The following is a 12453-nucleotide window of genomic DNA, read 5'->3' as shown; positions in this document are numbered from 1 at the left end:
TTGGCCAACAGTAGCCAAACAAATAGATCAATCCCATAAATCACTTTGCCAACACCACCACGAAGGATTACGCTATTTGACCCGTTGGCTTATTCGGAATCTTTCACAATTTCCCTATTCAAATTTCGGAATCCTTTTGTGTCCCCCGGTCACAGCCAATCGTCGGACGGCATCTCATTCTTCTTCTCGGGTATATTTTTCTCTGGCACGACGGATTTGGAAAGTGAAAGTTTGCGAAAATGCGTGGGGTAATCGTAAGAAGACCAATGGAAGGAAATGCTCCATAAAGTAGTTTCCAGATTCTGTATTTCCCTCTCTAGGACAAAATAGCATCGAAATTGTAAACACGAATGGTAATCGTTTTTCGTATTGCAGAATTTCAAATTCACTTCATTCGTTAAAAAGTACAGAAACCCGAAAAATATGCATGCTAACAATGGATTAAATCCGATATTTTTTAAAAGAAAATCCGTCAGATTCACACATGTCACCGATCTGATGCACTTTGCGGCCGAGGATATTTTTCAAATTCGTTGCCGAAATGGATGGATCTCTTTTTGTGAATGGGAAAAAATGAAATGTGGTCAAGATTTGGGAGAGAGTGATGGGACGACTGGGACGAGCGAAATAGAATGGGATTTGGATTCGGAAAGAATGAGAAGCATTTGGATATGCGACAGAGATGAATTTTTTGCATATTTTACGTTAAAACCTAGAGCGTGAACTGTGGCTTATCAGAAAAGTGAAGTGAAAATCATTAGTTGGATGGAAGACGAAGAGAGATTCTCAATGGTGATTTTACATATTTTCTAAAATTGAATATTCGGAGGACTAAATAAGTAACTTTTAAAATTATTTGATAAGTGTTTCTACATGTGTGATACATTCCACAGATATGATTTCTACATATACTTAAGTCTCTTCATAAAAGGTCATCCACTACACAAACAATCGACTAACCTGACTTCAACTTATTCAGGTTACTCATCTTTTTCAAAAATATTGCGTAGTAACCGTTAACGAATATTCAACATTATGCCAGATTTTAAACAATTAAGTTCCTCGAAATTGAAACTAGGTATGCAGATCGAAAAATGTAGTTATTCCGCCTTTTCCACATTCGTCTGTCCTGCCATCCCGATTGATGAAAATTCGACATGTTTGATCAACGTTTATAATTAACGATGTCATTGCGCTTCCTATTTCACCTATCAATGATTTAACCACACCTGAACTTTGAAGTTTTGGATTTCCATCAGTAATTTCAATTATATAGGATTGAATGATGCATTCAGCCTGTGATCGATTTAATCTGGGAAACGTAAATCATATTTTAGAAATAGAAATGCATTCGATTGCAGTGTGAATTAAGATTCAGGTGCCATTTAAATAATCGTTCATTGTTCTATTAATAGATTTATTCAAGCAATGCAATTTTCCCAACCGACCAGCATTTGTTATCAAAAGTACACCAACCAAACCTGGCACGATAATTCACAGAAACTGACCACGTCTCATTGTGTATGAGCATATAGATTGGAACATGGGAGAAGAAAACGGAGAGAAAGTAATCGACTCACACTCGTAATAATCATTAACATTGAATTGTAGATGGATGTGGGTTTGTCATGACATGAATCCAGTGGGAACATGCTAATGGAAATTTGCCTAAGCAAACTATAGCTCATTTCATTCTTTACGCAAGTTACAACGGATGGAAGAAAATTTTGATGACGTTTGTAATAAAAAAATAATACTTACATACAATTTATTTAATTACGAAATTTTAGTTGTTATGCATAGTTTTAAATTGAGAATTATCATCAATTTCTCTATAAACGAACGTCCTTTGGCATTGGAGTCTTAAGTTTGAAGTTACCCGTGAGAAGCCTATTTCTCCTGCCCAGCAAAACAAGAGAAATCTCCACCGTCCACCGTCAACCGTATAAAAAGCTAGTTAATGGTGATTCATTCTAGACATGCAATCTTTCCTCGGCCAAACTCTCGTATTACAACTTTATTTATTAATCCAAATGAACTTGAAGATGGGCGACAAAGACTGAAAATTTATGTTCCATTTTCGCACACTGTCCACGAAATTCTTTGCCAAAAATATGACATTTATTACTCAACTTGCTAAATTATTTATTTAATAGCGTAGTCACATGAATTTTAACTATTGCAAAAAGCTCATGAATTTTAGTGGGAAACTAGAAAACAGGATTTAATTTATCAACCAGTTTATTACTCTCCTGACTCCATTTCTCTGTAGCCCTGTATTTTTCCTACAAGATTTGTGATGCAATTTTGGCCAGCAAGAATAAGAAAGCGGAACACGTGGTTCCCAAGGGATCACTTTCCGTGTATTGTGCGTGTTGGCAAAGCCAGCCAAAGTCCTTTCTTGTTGTTGGTATGATGTCACTTTTGTAAATAAAGTGACTGCAGAAATGACAATAAATTTCAATTTCGTATGTATGTGTTCAGGAATAAGACACCATGCATGTAGCTAAGCTGAATCCTGGGTCCGAGTAGCTGTACCAAAATCAATATGAAATTCTTTTCACGTATTTATTCATACAAACATCGACGACCTGTTTTATTTTCATTCATTACCTAAAAAATGCGATTAACAAGTTTAATTTCGTAAAATGGTGTAATATAAAATTTTGAGATGTATAAAAACACTCCTAGTTTAAAAATGGTCCAATCGGATTACAGAAATCTCTCCTCCACGTGTTTCTCTTTCGTAAAGTTCTTCGGGCATTGAAATCCATCAATTTGAATCAAACTTCCAGAACCGACGGATCGGCCAGCGTAATGCGAATCGTACACTTCTTCGCCACTTAATTTATTTGATTGTCCTGCAAATGATGACAAGTGGTTCGCGTAAATGTGTGAATTATTCGAGGTGTTCCACCTAAAACCATCAAAAAATATATTTTTTACAAGCAAATTTAAAGACAAAGTTGATGAAAAATAAATTCCGGAAATTATGTAAGTGAAACCCACCACTCATTGTTTTTAGTGTTGGGCTGGATAATTTGTGCATAAGCGTACGGAGAGACGTCGGACCGTTTGTGCAGCGGACTCTCCTGCGACGACACCAGCGACGAATTTAATCTCGCGTTTGACTTGTTTTCTGGCGCTGACAAAATATCGTTCCAGAAACTGGCAATGTTTGCGTATGAGTTCGGAAGGGGTGGCGGTGGGTGTGACGGAGGTGACTGGTCTTTGACCCAGGTTTTCGTATTTCTCAAGAGACACGCTGGGCTGGAGGAGCTCGTCGTCGTGGAGTTTGACGGATGGTAATATTTCTCAGTTGCGAAATCAGTGGAATTGTTGTTTCGTTGGTCAATTTTTTGCAACCTTTTCTTCAAACAGATGAAGAACACGACTGAAGCGATTGATGCAGTGACGGCGCAGCCACCAAGCAGACCAGCCAAAAGCAGCGATGGTGTCGCCGATGGAACGTGTGGATGGTCCAGCGGGGTTATCGGGTGCGATAAGTGAGTATTGTTGCTGACGTTGTCGTGCAGCGGAGGGATGACATTTGTGCGCTTTTCCTTCGGTGTCATGGCGACGACGGATGATGTCAGTTGGTGGTTTTCTGAAAGGCAATTTTTTTTTTGTAACTGAATAATTAGTTTAATTGCTTAAGGAATGACACTGACCTTTAAGCAGACAAATCTTGTTCCTCTTCACGTTCACATTTGTGACGTTGTGACCGTGGACGTTGTTTTTCGTTGCATGTTTCACGTTGAAGGTGAATCGGATTATCACAGGAACCTCGGTCGTCAATCGGCCACTGCAGGGAAGGGAAACCCTGCGAAATTTTCAAGAAACACGTTCAGAAAATTGGCAACATTATAGGTCGTCGTCCAACAACTTCCAGCATGTAAAATAACATTTGGACAGATGTATAATTAAAACTTGGACAGTATCGTTTGACAATTTCAAACAAAACGACCACATCAAACACTTTGAGATGTGTGTGTGGCTTTCTAGAAATTAAATTCACTTCAATGGTCGGAGAAAGTAGTGAACGAATGAATGGTGCATACACAAATCTTGTAAAATTTAAACACGCAAGGTTAGCCTACGACATATTTAATTAATAACTACAATTTTCAGCTAAAGTTCAAAATAATATTAAAATATGTGCCCATCCCTCGAAAACCATCCTCCACAAAGTCCACCACAAAGAACCACTGTCAAATCAAATAGAAGTGAAAGTGCTTTTAAACTTTGATGTTCGCTCGTCGTGGTCTTTTTCCTCTAAAATATTGCCCCCACTCCGAACGCTGTCCTTCTCATCCAGTTTCTGCCCGTCTCTCTTTAAACGAGGCCAACAAACTGACTTTCACTCCTCATCTCCCTTTCATCTTCGTTCCCGTTTAATCTCAGAACGCAGCGAGCGTATTCTCCGAACAAACAAATGTGAGCGATGTGGTGTGTGAATTAACTTTGCAACGCTTGTTTTTGCGTTACTTAAAGTATGAACGTCCAAAATTAATGAGCAGAATCCCTAATGAGAGGAATTTAATGGGTTGAAATGCTTAGATTCGGGAAATGTTTACATTATTTAAACGCCGGAAATATATTTTTCCGTAGAAAAATGAGGCTTTCTCTTTTCCATCGTTTCCGGTACTTTGATTTTTCTATTTCCTTGGAAAGTAGCGTTTACAAGTTAATTCTGCTCAGTCAGTTAATGCTTTCGTTTCGTCGTCTACGGAATTAAAAAAACAGTGAAAGCAGAGAAAGCAGGAAATGGGTGGAACGCAGAGCGAGAAGAAAGTGCTCGTGATTTAACTGGAAATCTGTTCATTTTCTTGTCTGAAGCGAATTTTAGTTTGACGTCTCGTTTTGCTCTGCAGATTGAGAGAGAGAGGAAAATAATGAAATTTATTTTTGCTGAAAGTAAAAGTCGTCAGTTTAATGCAAGAATTTGTCGAGAATTAAGTGCGAGGAGAGAGAAATGGGTGACAAGTTTGCCGAAAGGTGATGGCGTGGTTACCATAACAGACATGCGGTTTAATCGAGTTTTTCTTGTACAAGTTTAGCAGGAAAGTTTGTTTTGGTGGAAAAGGTTTTGAGGCAGTTTATAATTTTTCGGTGGCTTCGGAAGTGTTAATTTGGGTGAGTGGGTAGCTAAATTTGTAGTCATGTGTTCACAAAGAAATTGCAGACTCAAAGTTTCGTACAAAATCTCGGATTTGTCGTGGACGCAAATTTATATACTCATACGTGCATGCATGTGAACAAAGAACTAAAGAGTATGTTTAATTGTGGTGTGTAATGGCAGAGGTGTAAATATGTAACTGAAAATAATCCAAATTAAAACTCTCCTGGTAGTAATTATCTATCTGATCCAAATAGTTAACTCCCATTGAAAACTATTTATGACATACCCAAAGTCAATTGCTTTAATTTATCTCATAAATTAGGCAAATAAATTTCAAAAATGTGATAAAATAACAAGGTCTACTAATTAAAAAAAACAATAGCATCTAATTTTCGACTCACCGTAACGTTTCCAATTTGTGTGGCAGCCTTCCCACTTTAGAAATATTGGCGGATGGTTGAAGCAGTGCGAAAAAGTCTGAGAATTCAATCAGAATTTCGTAGTGGACCTGAAAACATGACAATTAAATGCAAACTTTAATCCGAGGTTGCAGCAACGTCATTGTCATAATCGAGATCATTATTCCGAGTCACAGTGGAAATTCCATCACTTTTCATGAGATAATAATCCCCCGTTCTCCGTCCTCCCCGTCCTCGTTAAGGAAACCTATTCTCCCGTGAATACGAATATCGCAGATCATTCTGAATTGGATTTAAAACCAATTAAGCCCGCACCGTCATCATTGTCATCGCGTCGTCGTGGGTGAGTCACGGATCATATCTCGCACACCAGAAGAGAGGAATATTCCCATAGCGATGCTTTCATGGGAATCTTACCAGATGACGTACTTATTATTTCAGGGGGAGGGAAGGGGAGAAATTGAATTTTGATATAAAAATACAGCGCGTATGTAGGGAGCTGGATCATCTGCCATGCAAGTCACGTGGGACCCGTCTCAAGTGCAATCGAGTGGATATTTCAAAGAAAATTTAAAACTTATTAAATAACTTTCTCACCGGTTTCTTAGTCGTCGCTTGCCATTTGAAGTCCAAATATTGAATGTGATACGGCACCGTCATTACGTAACCGAGTGCGTAGTCGTTCACGACACCGTCTCGAACGAGGTAAACTTGAGACAACGTCCCTGTAAATTTAAATAATTTTAATTGGCCTCTTTGTGTTAAACCTGCACTTTATATACTATATTGACTAACTATGCTTCTTAATATTTTAGTAATGCTCCAGCAATTGTGCTAAAATTACTGTCACTTTTAACACAAATAAGACCATAAATCTCACCCCGGAAACCAACCACACTTATTTATTTCGCACTTTTAATCACAAAATGAGATACCCTGCGAAGAACCCCTGTGGTGAATTAATTGCCTCCTTAACAACAGCCACCCAGACCGAAAACAGTGACAAAGACGTTTCCTTCTTCTCTTTATGAGCTCATTTCGCCGTCATTTCGCATTGTGCGGTTGGATTATGGCTGTCGCGGCTCAGTTGTCGAAACTTCTGTCTCCGTTTTTGGACTCTGTTTATTATTAATTATGTGGTCGTTTTGGTAAAGAAAGTTGATGGCGGTTGTGCTTTTGTCTGGTTGGACAGAAATAACAAATGTTCGGAAAGTGAAAGTTGTCAAGCGACATTTTCTAATTCGTGGGATTTTGTGATTTGAATTAATTACTTGTTTTTTTTGTCTGGATAGAATTTTTGCAATTTATTAGTTTGGATTGAGGAAAATTTAGTAAAACATTGAGATTTTGTGCGTAAATACGTAAACTTTGGGCGTGACCTTAGTGAAAGTCATAAATCAGAACTAGATCTTTCGCTGACAAATGAAAACCTGTTTCATGTTTAATGGTTGTAGTAAAGTTTCAGCAGTAAAAAAAACAGGAAATTAAAAGAGGAGATTTATAGCGGGCGACAAATTTGGGACAAATTGAATGCGAGAACACATACCTATTTCTTTATTTTTTTAGAAGTTTACACAAAATTCTGAAATTTAAATCAAAACTAACATGACTGATTTTTTATGTCATACTGGCTTCCGTTTCTGCTGACTCTTGAAATCTCTGTTGCACAAAATCTAGTAAATTCTCATGTGACAATTTCCTGACCAGAGCACGGCCATTTCCATAGCAACGTAACATAAACTTTCTCTCCACGCACCGAAGTGTCACTGCACTGACCATCGACTTCCTCCAGACGCACAGCAAGAGCGACAACATTATTACGTCCACAAAAAATCCACCCATCGCATCATCCCAAAGTTCCCCAGAAATCCAGCCTACACACTTTCCCCAAGAAAAAACTAAATGACACGTGACAAATTGCTATGCACTCTGCGCGCTCTCCACTCAATCTCATTATGATAAAGGAAATGCCAACATACTCAAAATAACATCTTCGTCCCCGTCGCTCTGACATTTCCACAGAAAATTCCGCCAGTGACATTTTGCAAATTCAACATGACTCATGGGCCTCCATTATTATATGCTTCTTGTTGTTGGATTTTTCATGGCGAAAGTTACGTGGAGAAAGTTTAGAAAATTTTGGGATAAATAATATGTAAATTATTGATGGCATTTGTGAATTGGGCGGTGTCAGCTGTCTACACAGAGTTTGACATTTTTAAAATTGTAGGCTTATTTTTTACCCATCAATTTTCAAATCAACGAAGATACGCGATCAATTTTTTGAATAATTTACAAGCAATTTAGCAGGTTTTTTTGGGGTGGTCCTAGAATTTTAGATCATCGAACTATTTGTAGTTACACAACATGAATACGCTAATTTCAGACCAAGCCAGTTTATGAGACAAGCAAAGTACATATCCAGTCGCAGTATGTGGCTTTCTCCTTATTTGCCTTTTCTCAAGGATCACGAAATGTAATGAGACCATTATTCGAATGCATTTTATGAAACGAAAACTCTGTTTGTGGGAGATCACCATTTTTGGCTGAGATGACGATGACATCAACATTCACAATGTCAGGAAACATGGAGAGAAAGTGAAATTGGGCATTGTCCGGGATTATGTCCTCACCATTCGCGTCGTACGAGGTGGTGCATGGTGGGTAATGGAAAAGAGTCCGCAGGAGAGAATCCCCAGGAGGCAACACACCACGGAACGTCGTCACGGACAAATTACACGGCATAAAAAAGTGGTATCATCATCTCTCGTCATAATGTCAACGTGGAATATAATTTCATTATGTTCCCGTTGCGAATTGAGCTCATTTTTAAAGAGTTTCGAGCAGAGAAATAGGATTCCACAACTGTTTTCACCTTTCCAAAATTTAGATTTCAAAAATTTCTCTTCTTTTTTTAAAAAAGGGGTGACAAAAATGCATTAATCTCCATAGGAAAGGTTCACTCAAAATGTTTAGTTTTCGTTCACTGCTTGACTTTCCCTTCCTCCGGGCCTAGAAAGTCGCGTGATGGAACAGTCACCAACCAACCACGGTGATTAATATGCCGAAAAGTTTCTCAACTTTATCCAAGTTTTCGGTGTGGAGAAAATTTATCACCAGTGAGAATGTGTCATGCGGATTAAAAAAAGTGGAATTTAGATTCGGTGTGCGTTACAAAAAGTGGTAGATTTTTTGGAGTGGATTTATTCTAAATTAATAAAAATGACAAAACTCAAATTAGTAAATCTCACCTCCCGTGATCCTATGAAATTCTTCTTTGTCGACGTATAAATTGTAGTTCCCGCTAACGACCGACGCCGTTACCAAAGCTAACATTAGCTTTACAAAATAATTTACTTCAAACATTTTGCCACAAATTGCGACCAAGTAAATTTTATTTCTTCAAGTGCGTAAATGAATTGATTGGCAGTTTGGGATTATTTAATTTGAGACGATTACACAAGTCTCTAGCAAGTCCAAAATTGCCCAACTTTTTGTGAAAATCCGAGAAAAAGCACTTCAAACTTTTTTACCCTTTCACTCAAATCCACGCACAAACGACTGACCAGTGGATTCGTGGGCAGCAAAACTTTTCACATTTTGTCGATTAACGACTTAACTGCACTTTAACGGAAAAACTATGCGGGCACTAAATTCTGGATAATTTCATACACAGCGAGGAGACCAATTTCCCATAATTTTTGACACGCTACACCCAACAAATTTACGTCACCACACCCATAATAATTCCTACCCTTTGGGAAAATTGAGACACGCACACAAAACAATCCCCTCCACTTTTCCCAATGACGAGTTGGTCCCTGCTCGTCCACTGTCTTTCCACGACTGAAGAAAATTGTGAGTGTGCGTCAAGTTTTGTGTCTGCCAGGAGTGCAACAGGAATGCAATACCCGGGTATTATCGGCCAGGGTTGGGACAAGAAATATTCCCAACATTTTTCTTGTCATCAGGTTTTAGTTATTTTAATTGTGAGTTTAGCTGGTTTTTAGCTTCCGTGGGAAATTGGATACTTTTTCAGCTCATTAAGTAATCAGCAGTGAAGTTAGTGGAGACAGGAAGTAGCACAGGGTCCAGAGGGAATAATAATATTGGGTGTCGGTGCAGCCAAGAATTTTTAATGTTTTTACAGATTTTTCTGAAATTTCCATGACAAGACAACATCAACATGAGAAATGATGTCCTCATTAACATGACAATATGACCAGGAGATTTACGGAAGAATAGAGGAAGCTGTGCGTATGGATATTTAGCCACGTGTCAGATGCTCACATATTTATCTATGTACCACTGACTTATACGCATTCATGATCCTACTTCCGGAACATCGTGCTCAATGAAGTGTTGGTGTCAAGTTGCAGTTTTATTCGGATTCACACATGAATCACTTTATATAAAATGGGGCAAAAAAACTATAAATATGTGAAATGTGACGATATAAATTGACCGTGAAAAAAATTCTGCAATTCAAGACTATTTTTTGTAGTGTGAATTTAACAAACCGATGAAAACCAGGAAATGTGAGCTATGTATTCATAAACATGAGCAAATAAATCGACTAAATCGCAAAACCCGTTGCCATGATACATATTTAGTGATGAAGAATACATCCAAATTTATCGCGTTTCATACCCATGCTGTTACACTGCTTACTAATTTACTCTCTCTAAACCTCAACAAAGAGACTTGCCACGGAATTTGACACTCTTTCCAGAATTTCCATGCAGCCAGAGGAAGATTAATGGTGTAGAATATGACAGGAGACGATTATATCTTTTGTTTCAGTTTCGTGTTTCCGCAGAGAAGTTGTGGATTATTAATTTATGGTAATTTTCCATTTTAAAAGATTTCCGAATTGCCATGTTTGTTCATCGATAGATACATACACATAATATCCTGTCTAATGAGCTCATCTATTTTTTGCATGACACAACTTCACGGAATAAATTACTCACGTAGATACATGCTTATTTACACTGCACTTTTGCACTTCTTTCATCCCGACAGACTCCATCACTACTCAATTTATCTACCCTACAAACACTCACCAACGAAAGATAACACCTTATCTCGCCCGATATGCAAACATTATGTATTTCATGACTGCATTCATCCGGCTATGTTGCATTCATTCTGATTCTTTCTTCACTGCCAAAACCACACCTTGTTCAACGTAGCATAATATTTTCGCGTCTCAAGTTTTATATCATTTTTTAATAAAATAAAATACAAAATGTCCTCCCAATACTTTTTTCTCTTTATGGCCGTAACTTTCTCCATCATCGCCACAACGACCGCCTGGAGATCCACTGAATTAAAACAATCTGATCCGTATGGAAAACCTTGTGTGAACGGGACAGTTCCAGAAGGTTCAAAACTGGTGAATTGTGACCGTGAAACCAAGTCTTTGGTTTGCTCGTCGACGGGAAAGTGTGAATGTGCTGCTTCGGATAAAAAGACGATGTATGATCCAGGTAAAGTGATTTCTATTTTTAAAGACAAAAATATTTAATTAATGTCAAAATTTTTAATTTAATCATTGAATAATTTTAGGAATGCGGAGCTGTTTCTTAGTCCCGTATGAAGAGGATGATTTCCGATGCACGACGGATTATCAGTGTTACGTCAGTTCGTATGGAAAGTGGTCCAGGTGAGCATTAAAACAATGCATTAAAACACTGTGGGTTTTCATTACGGATTTGCATATTCACAAATTTTGCTGACCAAATTAATTTTAGAGATGCACAAATGAATTTGCCAAGCAAAATTTTTTGCAAACTTGCGAATTTGTTTTTGTTTTTTGCTAAAGACGTGAACTCGCTGTTTCCATAATAGATATTAATTTTACTATACTACTTTAGATGCTCTTTGGAACAAGGCAAATGCGAATGTTTCGCAGAAGGTGCAACAACCGAGCTGAAATACAACGTTTGTTACACTTTGAAGAAATCCTCCTCCATCATGGAATACCCATCCTGCCAAAACAATGCGGAATGTTATGCGAGTAACTTAGGCAACCTGACGAGGTGTAATATGGCCAATTTGTTTTGTGAATGCTACGGTAATTTAAACCAAAATTCGCTATCTAGTTCAATTCATAAGTTTTTGCAACTCAATTAAAACTGCTTTTTCGCAGATACCCTGACGAACGGGAAGAATGAGGTCGGTTATCATGCCGGGCGTTGCGTGTACTCCAGAAGGTTGGGAGATTTTTGTGAGGTGAGATTAACACATATTTCTGAGAAATAATTGAATTTTATTGATTTAACTGTCATCACAATTTTATAGTCGGACGCTGAATGCCGTGTAGTCCATGGTGGCGCTTATTGTGGTGAACACACGAGCTACTTGCAGGTAAAGGTCCAACACGCATGATTTATTTCGAAATTATCTTAATATTTAACACGCATTTTTTTGTAAATTTCACAGAAAGAGAAAACCTGTCAATGTCCCGACGGAAATCTGAACAAATGTGACAGCGGGACAGGTGGTGGGAGTGGTTTTAAGGCTGCCGAAAGAATCTGGGTCGTTGCCCTGACAACCATCGTTCTCGGTGTCACCGCAACACGAGTTGTCGGGTGATTATTTTAAGTAACCCTCGTCCCCCACCCACCCCCACATTTCTCTCTCAACAAAATCCCCACCAAATTTCAAAACACCCAAAGTCAACCCCAAAAAAATTATAAAACACTTTAAAACATAGTAAACAATAAACTTAAACTTAAACAAGATAAAGTAATACTTTAACAATTTCTTCCCCACGTGAAACCATGGCAACAATTTTAATTTTAGCAATTTTAATCCAACCAACCCTCCCAACAAAGATCGAACTGCGCTCAAGTCAAAACATGACGAAAATATGTTTGGGGGGCAAACGCAGGTACAAATTTCAGA

General features: G+C 38.1%; 2 protein-coding genes across 2 annotated transcripts; one reads left to right on the top strand and one right to left on the bottom strand.

Moving 5' to 3' along the window:
* Positions 1 to 2554: 2554 nt before the first annotated feature.
* LOC110842005 lies at positions 2555 to 9395 on the bottom strand. The gene is made up of 6 exons (XM_022087709.2): positions 8793 to 9395; positions 6139 to 6266; positions 5524 to 5630; positions 3672 to 3823; positions 3010 to 3607; positions 2555 to 2917 (listed from the first exon to the last, which is right to left on the bottom strand). Exons 1-6 carry the CDS (start codon positions 8905 to 8907, stop codon positions 2713 to 2715), a joined length of 1305 nt encoding a protein of 434 aa, XP_021943401.1. The 5' UTR covers positions 8908 to 9395; the 3' UTR covers positions 2555 to 2712.
* A 1288-nt stretch (positions 9396 to 10683) lies between these two features.
* On the top strand, positions 10684 to 12290 carry LOC110863313. Its single transcript, XM_022112589.2, has 6 exons — positions 10684 to 11033; positions 11113 to 11209; positions 11421 to 11620; positions 11696 to 11778; positions 11848 to 11913; positions 11989 to 12290. The coding sequence occupies exons 1-6, from the start codon at positions 10793 to 10795 to the stop codon at positions 12139 to 12141; spliced, it is 840 nt and encodes a 279-aa protein (XP_021968281.1). The 5' UTR covers positions 10684 to 10792; the 3' UTR covers positions 12142 to 12290.
* The last annotated feature ends 163 nt before the right edge of the window (positions 12291 to 12453 follow it).

This window comes from Folsomia candida, unplaced genomic scaffold, assembly GCF_002217175.1.
Source record: "Folsomia candida strain VU population unplaced genomic scaffold, ASM221717v1 Fcan01_Sc001, whole genome shotgun sequence".
NCBI classification, from domain to species: Eukaryota; Metazoa; Arthropoda; class Collembola; order Entomobryomorpha; family Isotomidae; genus Folsomia; species Folsomia candida.
Note: the sequence above shows the minus strand (reverse complement) of the source record. Positions and strands in the feature narration are given on the sequence as shown.

Coding starts and splice junctions, on each gene's coding strand:
- LOC110842005 (XM_022087709.2), bottom strand. CDS start 8,907: ATGTTTGAAGTAAATTATTTTGTAAAGCTAATGTTAGCTTTGGTAACG. Junction 3,608..3,671: donor CAAGATTTGTCTGCTTAAAG/GTCAGTGTCATT, acceptor ATTGCCTTTCAG/AAAACCACCAACTGACATCA. Junction 2,918..3,009: donor AACACTAAAAACAATGAGTG/GTGGGTTTCACT, acceptor TGATGGTTTTAG/GTGGAACACCTCGAATAATT.
- LOC110863313 (XM_022112589.2), top strand. CDS start 10,793: ATGTCCTCCCAATACTTTTTTCTCTTTATGGCCGTAACTTTCTCCATC. Junction 11,621..11,695: donor TTTGTTTTGTGAATGCTACG/GTAATTTAAACC, acceptor GCTTTTTCGCAG/ATACCCTGACGAACGGGAAG. Junction 11,914..11,988: donor AACACACGAGCTACTTGCAG/GTAAAGGTCCAA, acceptor TAAATTTCACAG/AAAGAGAAAACCTGTCAATG.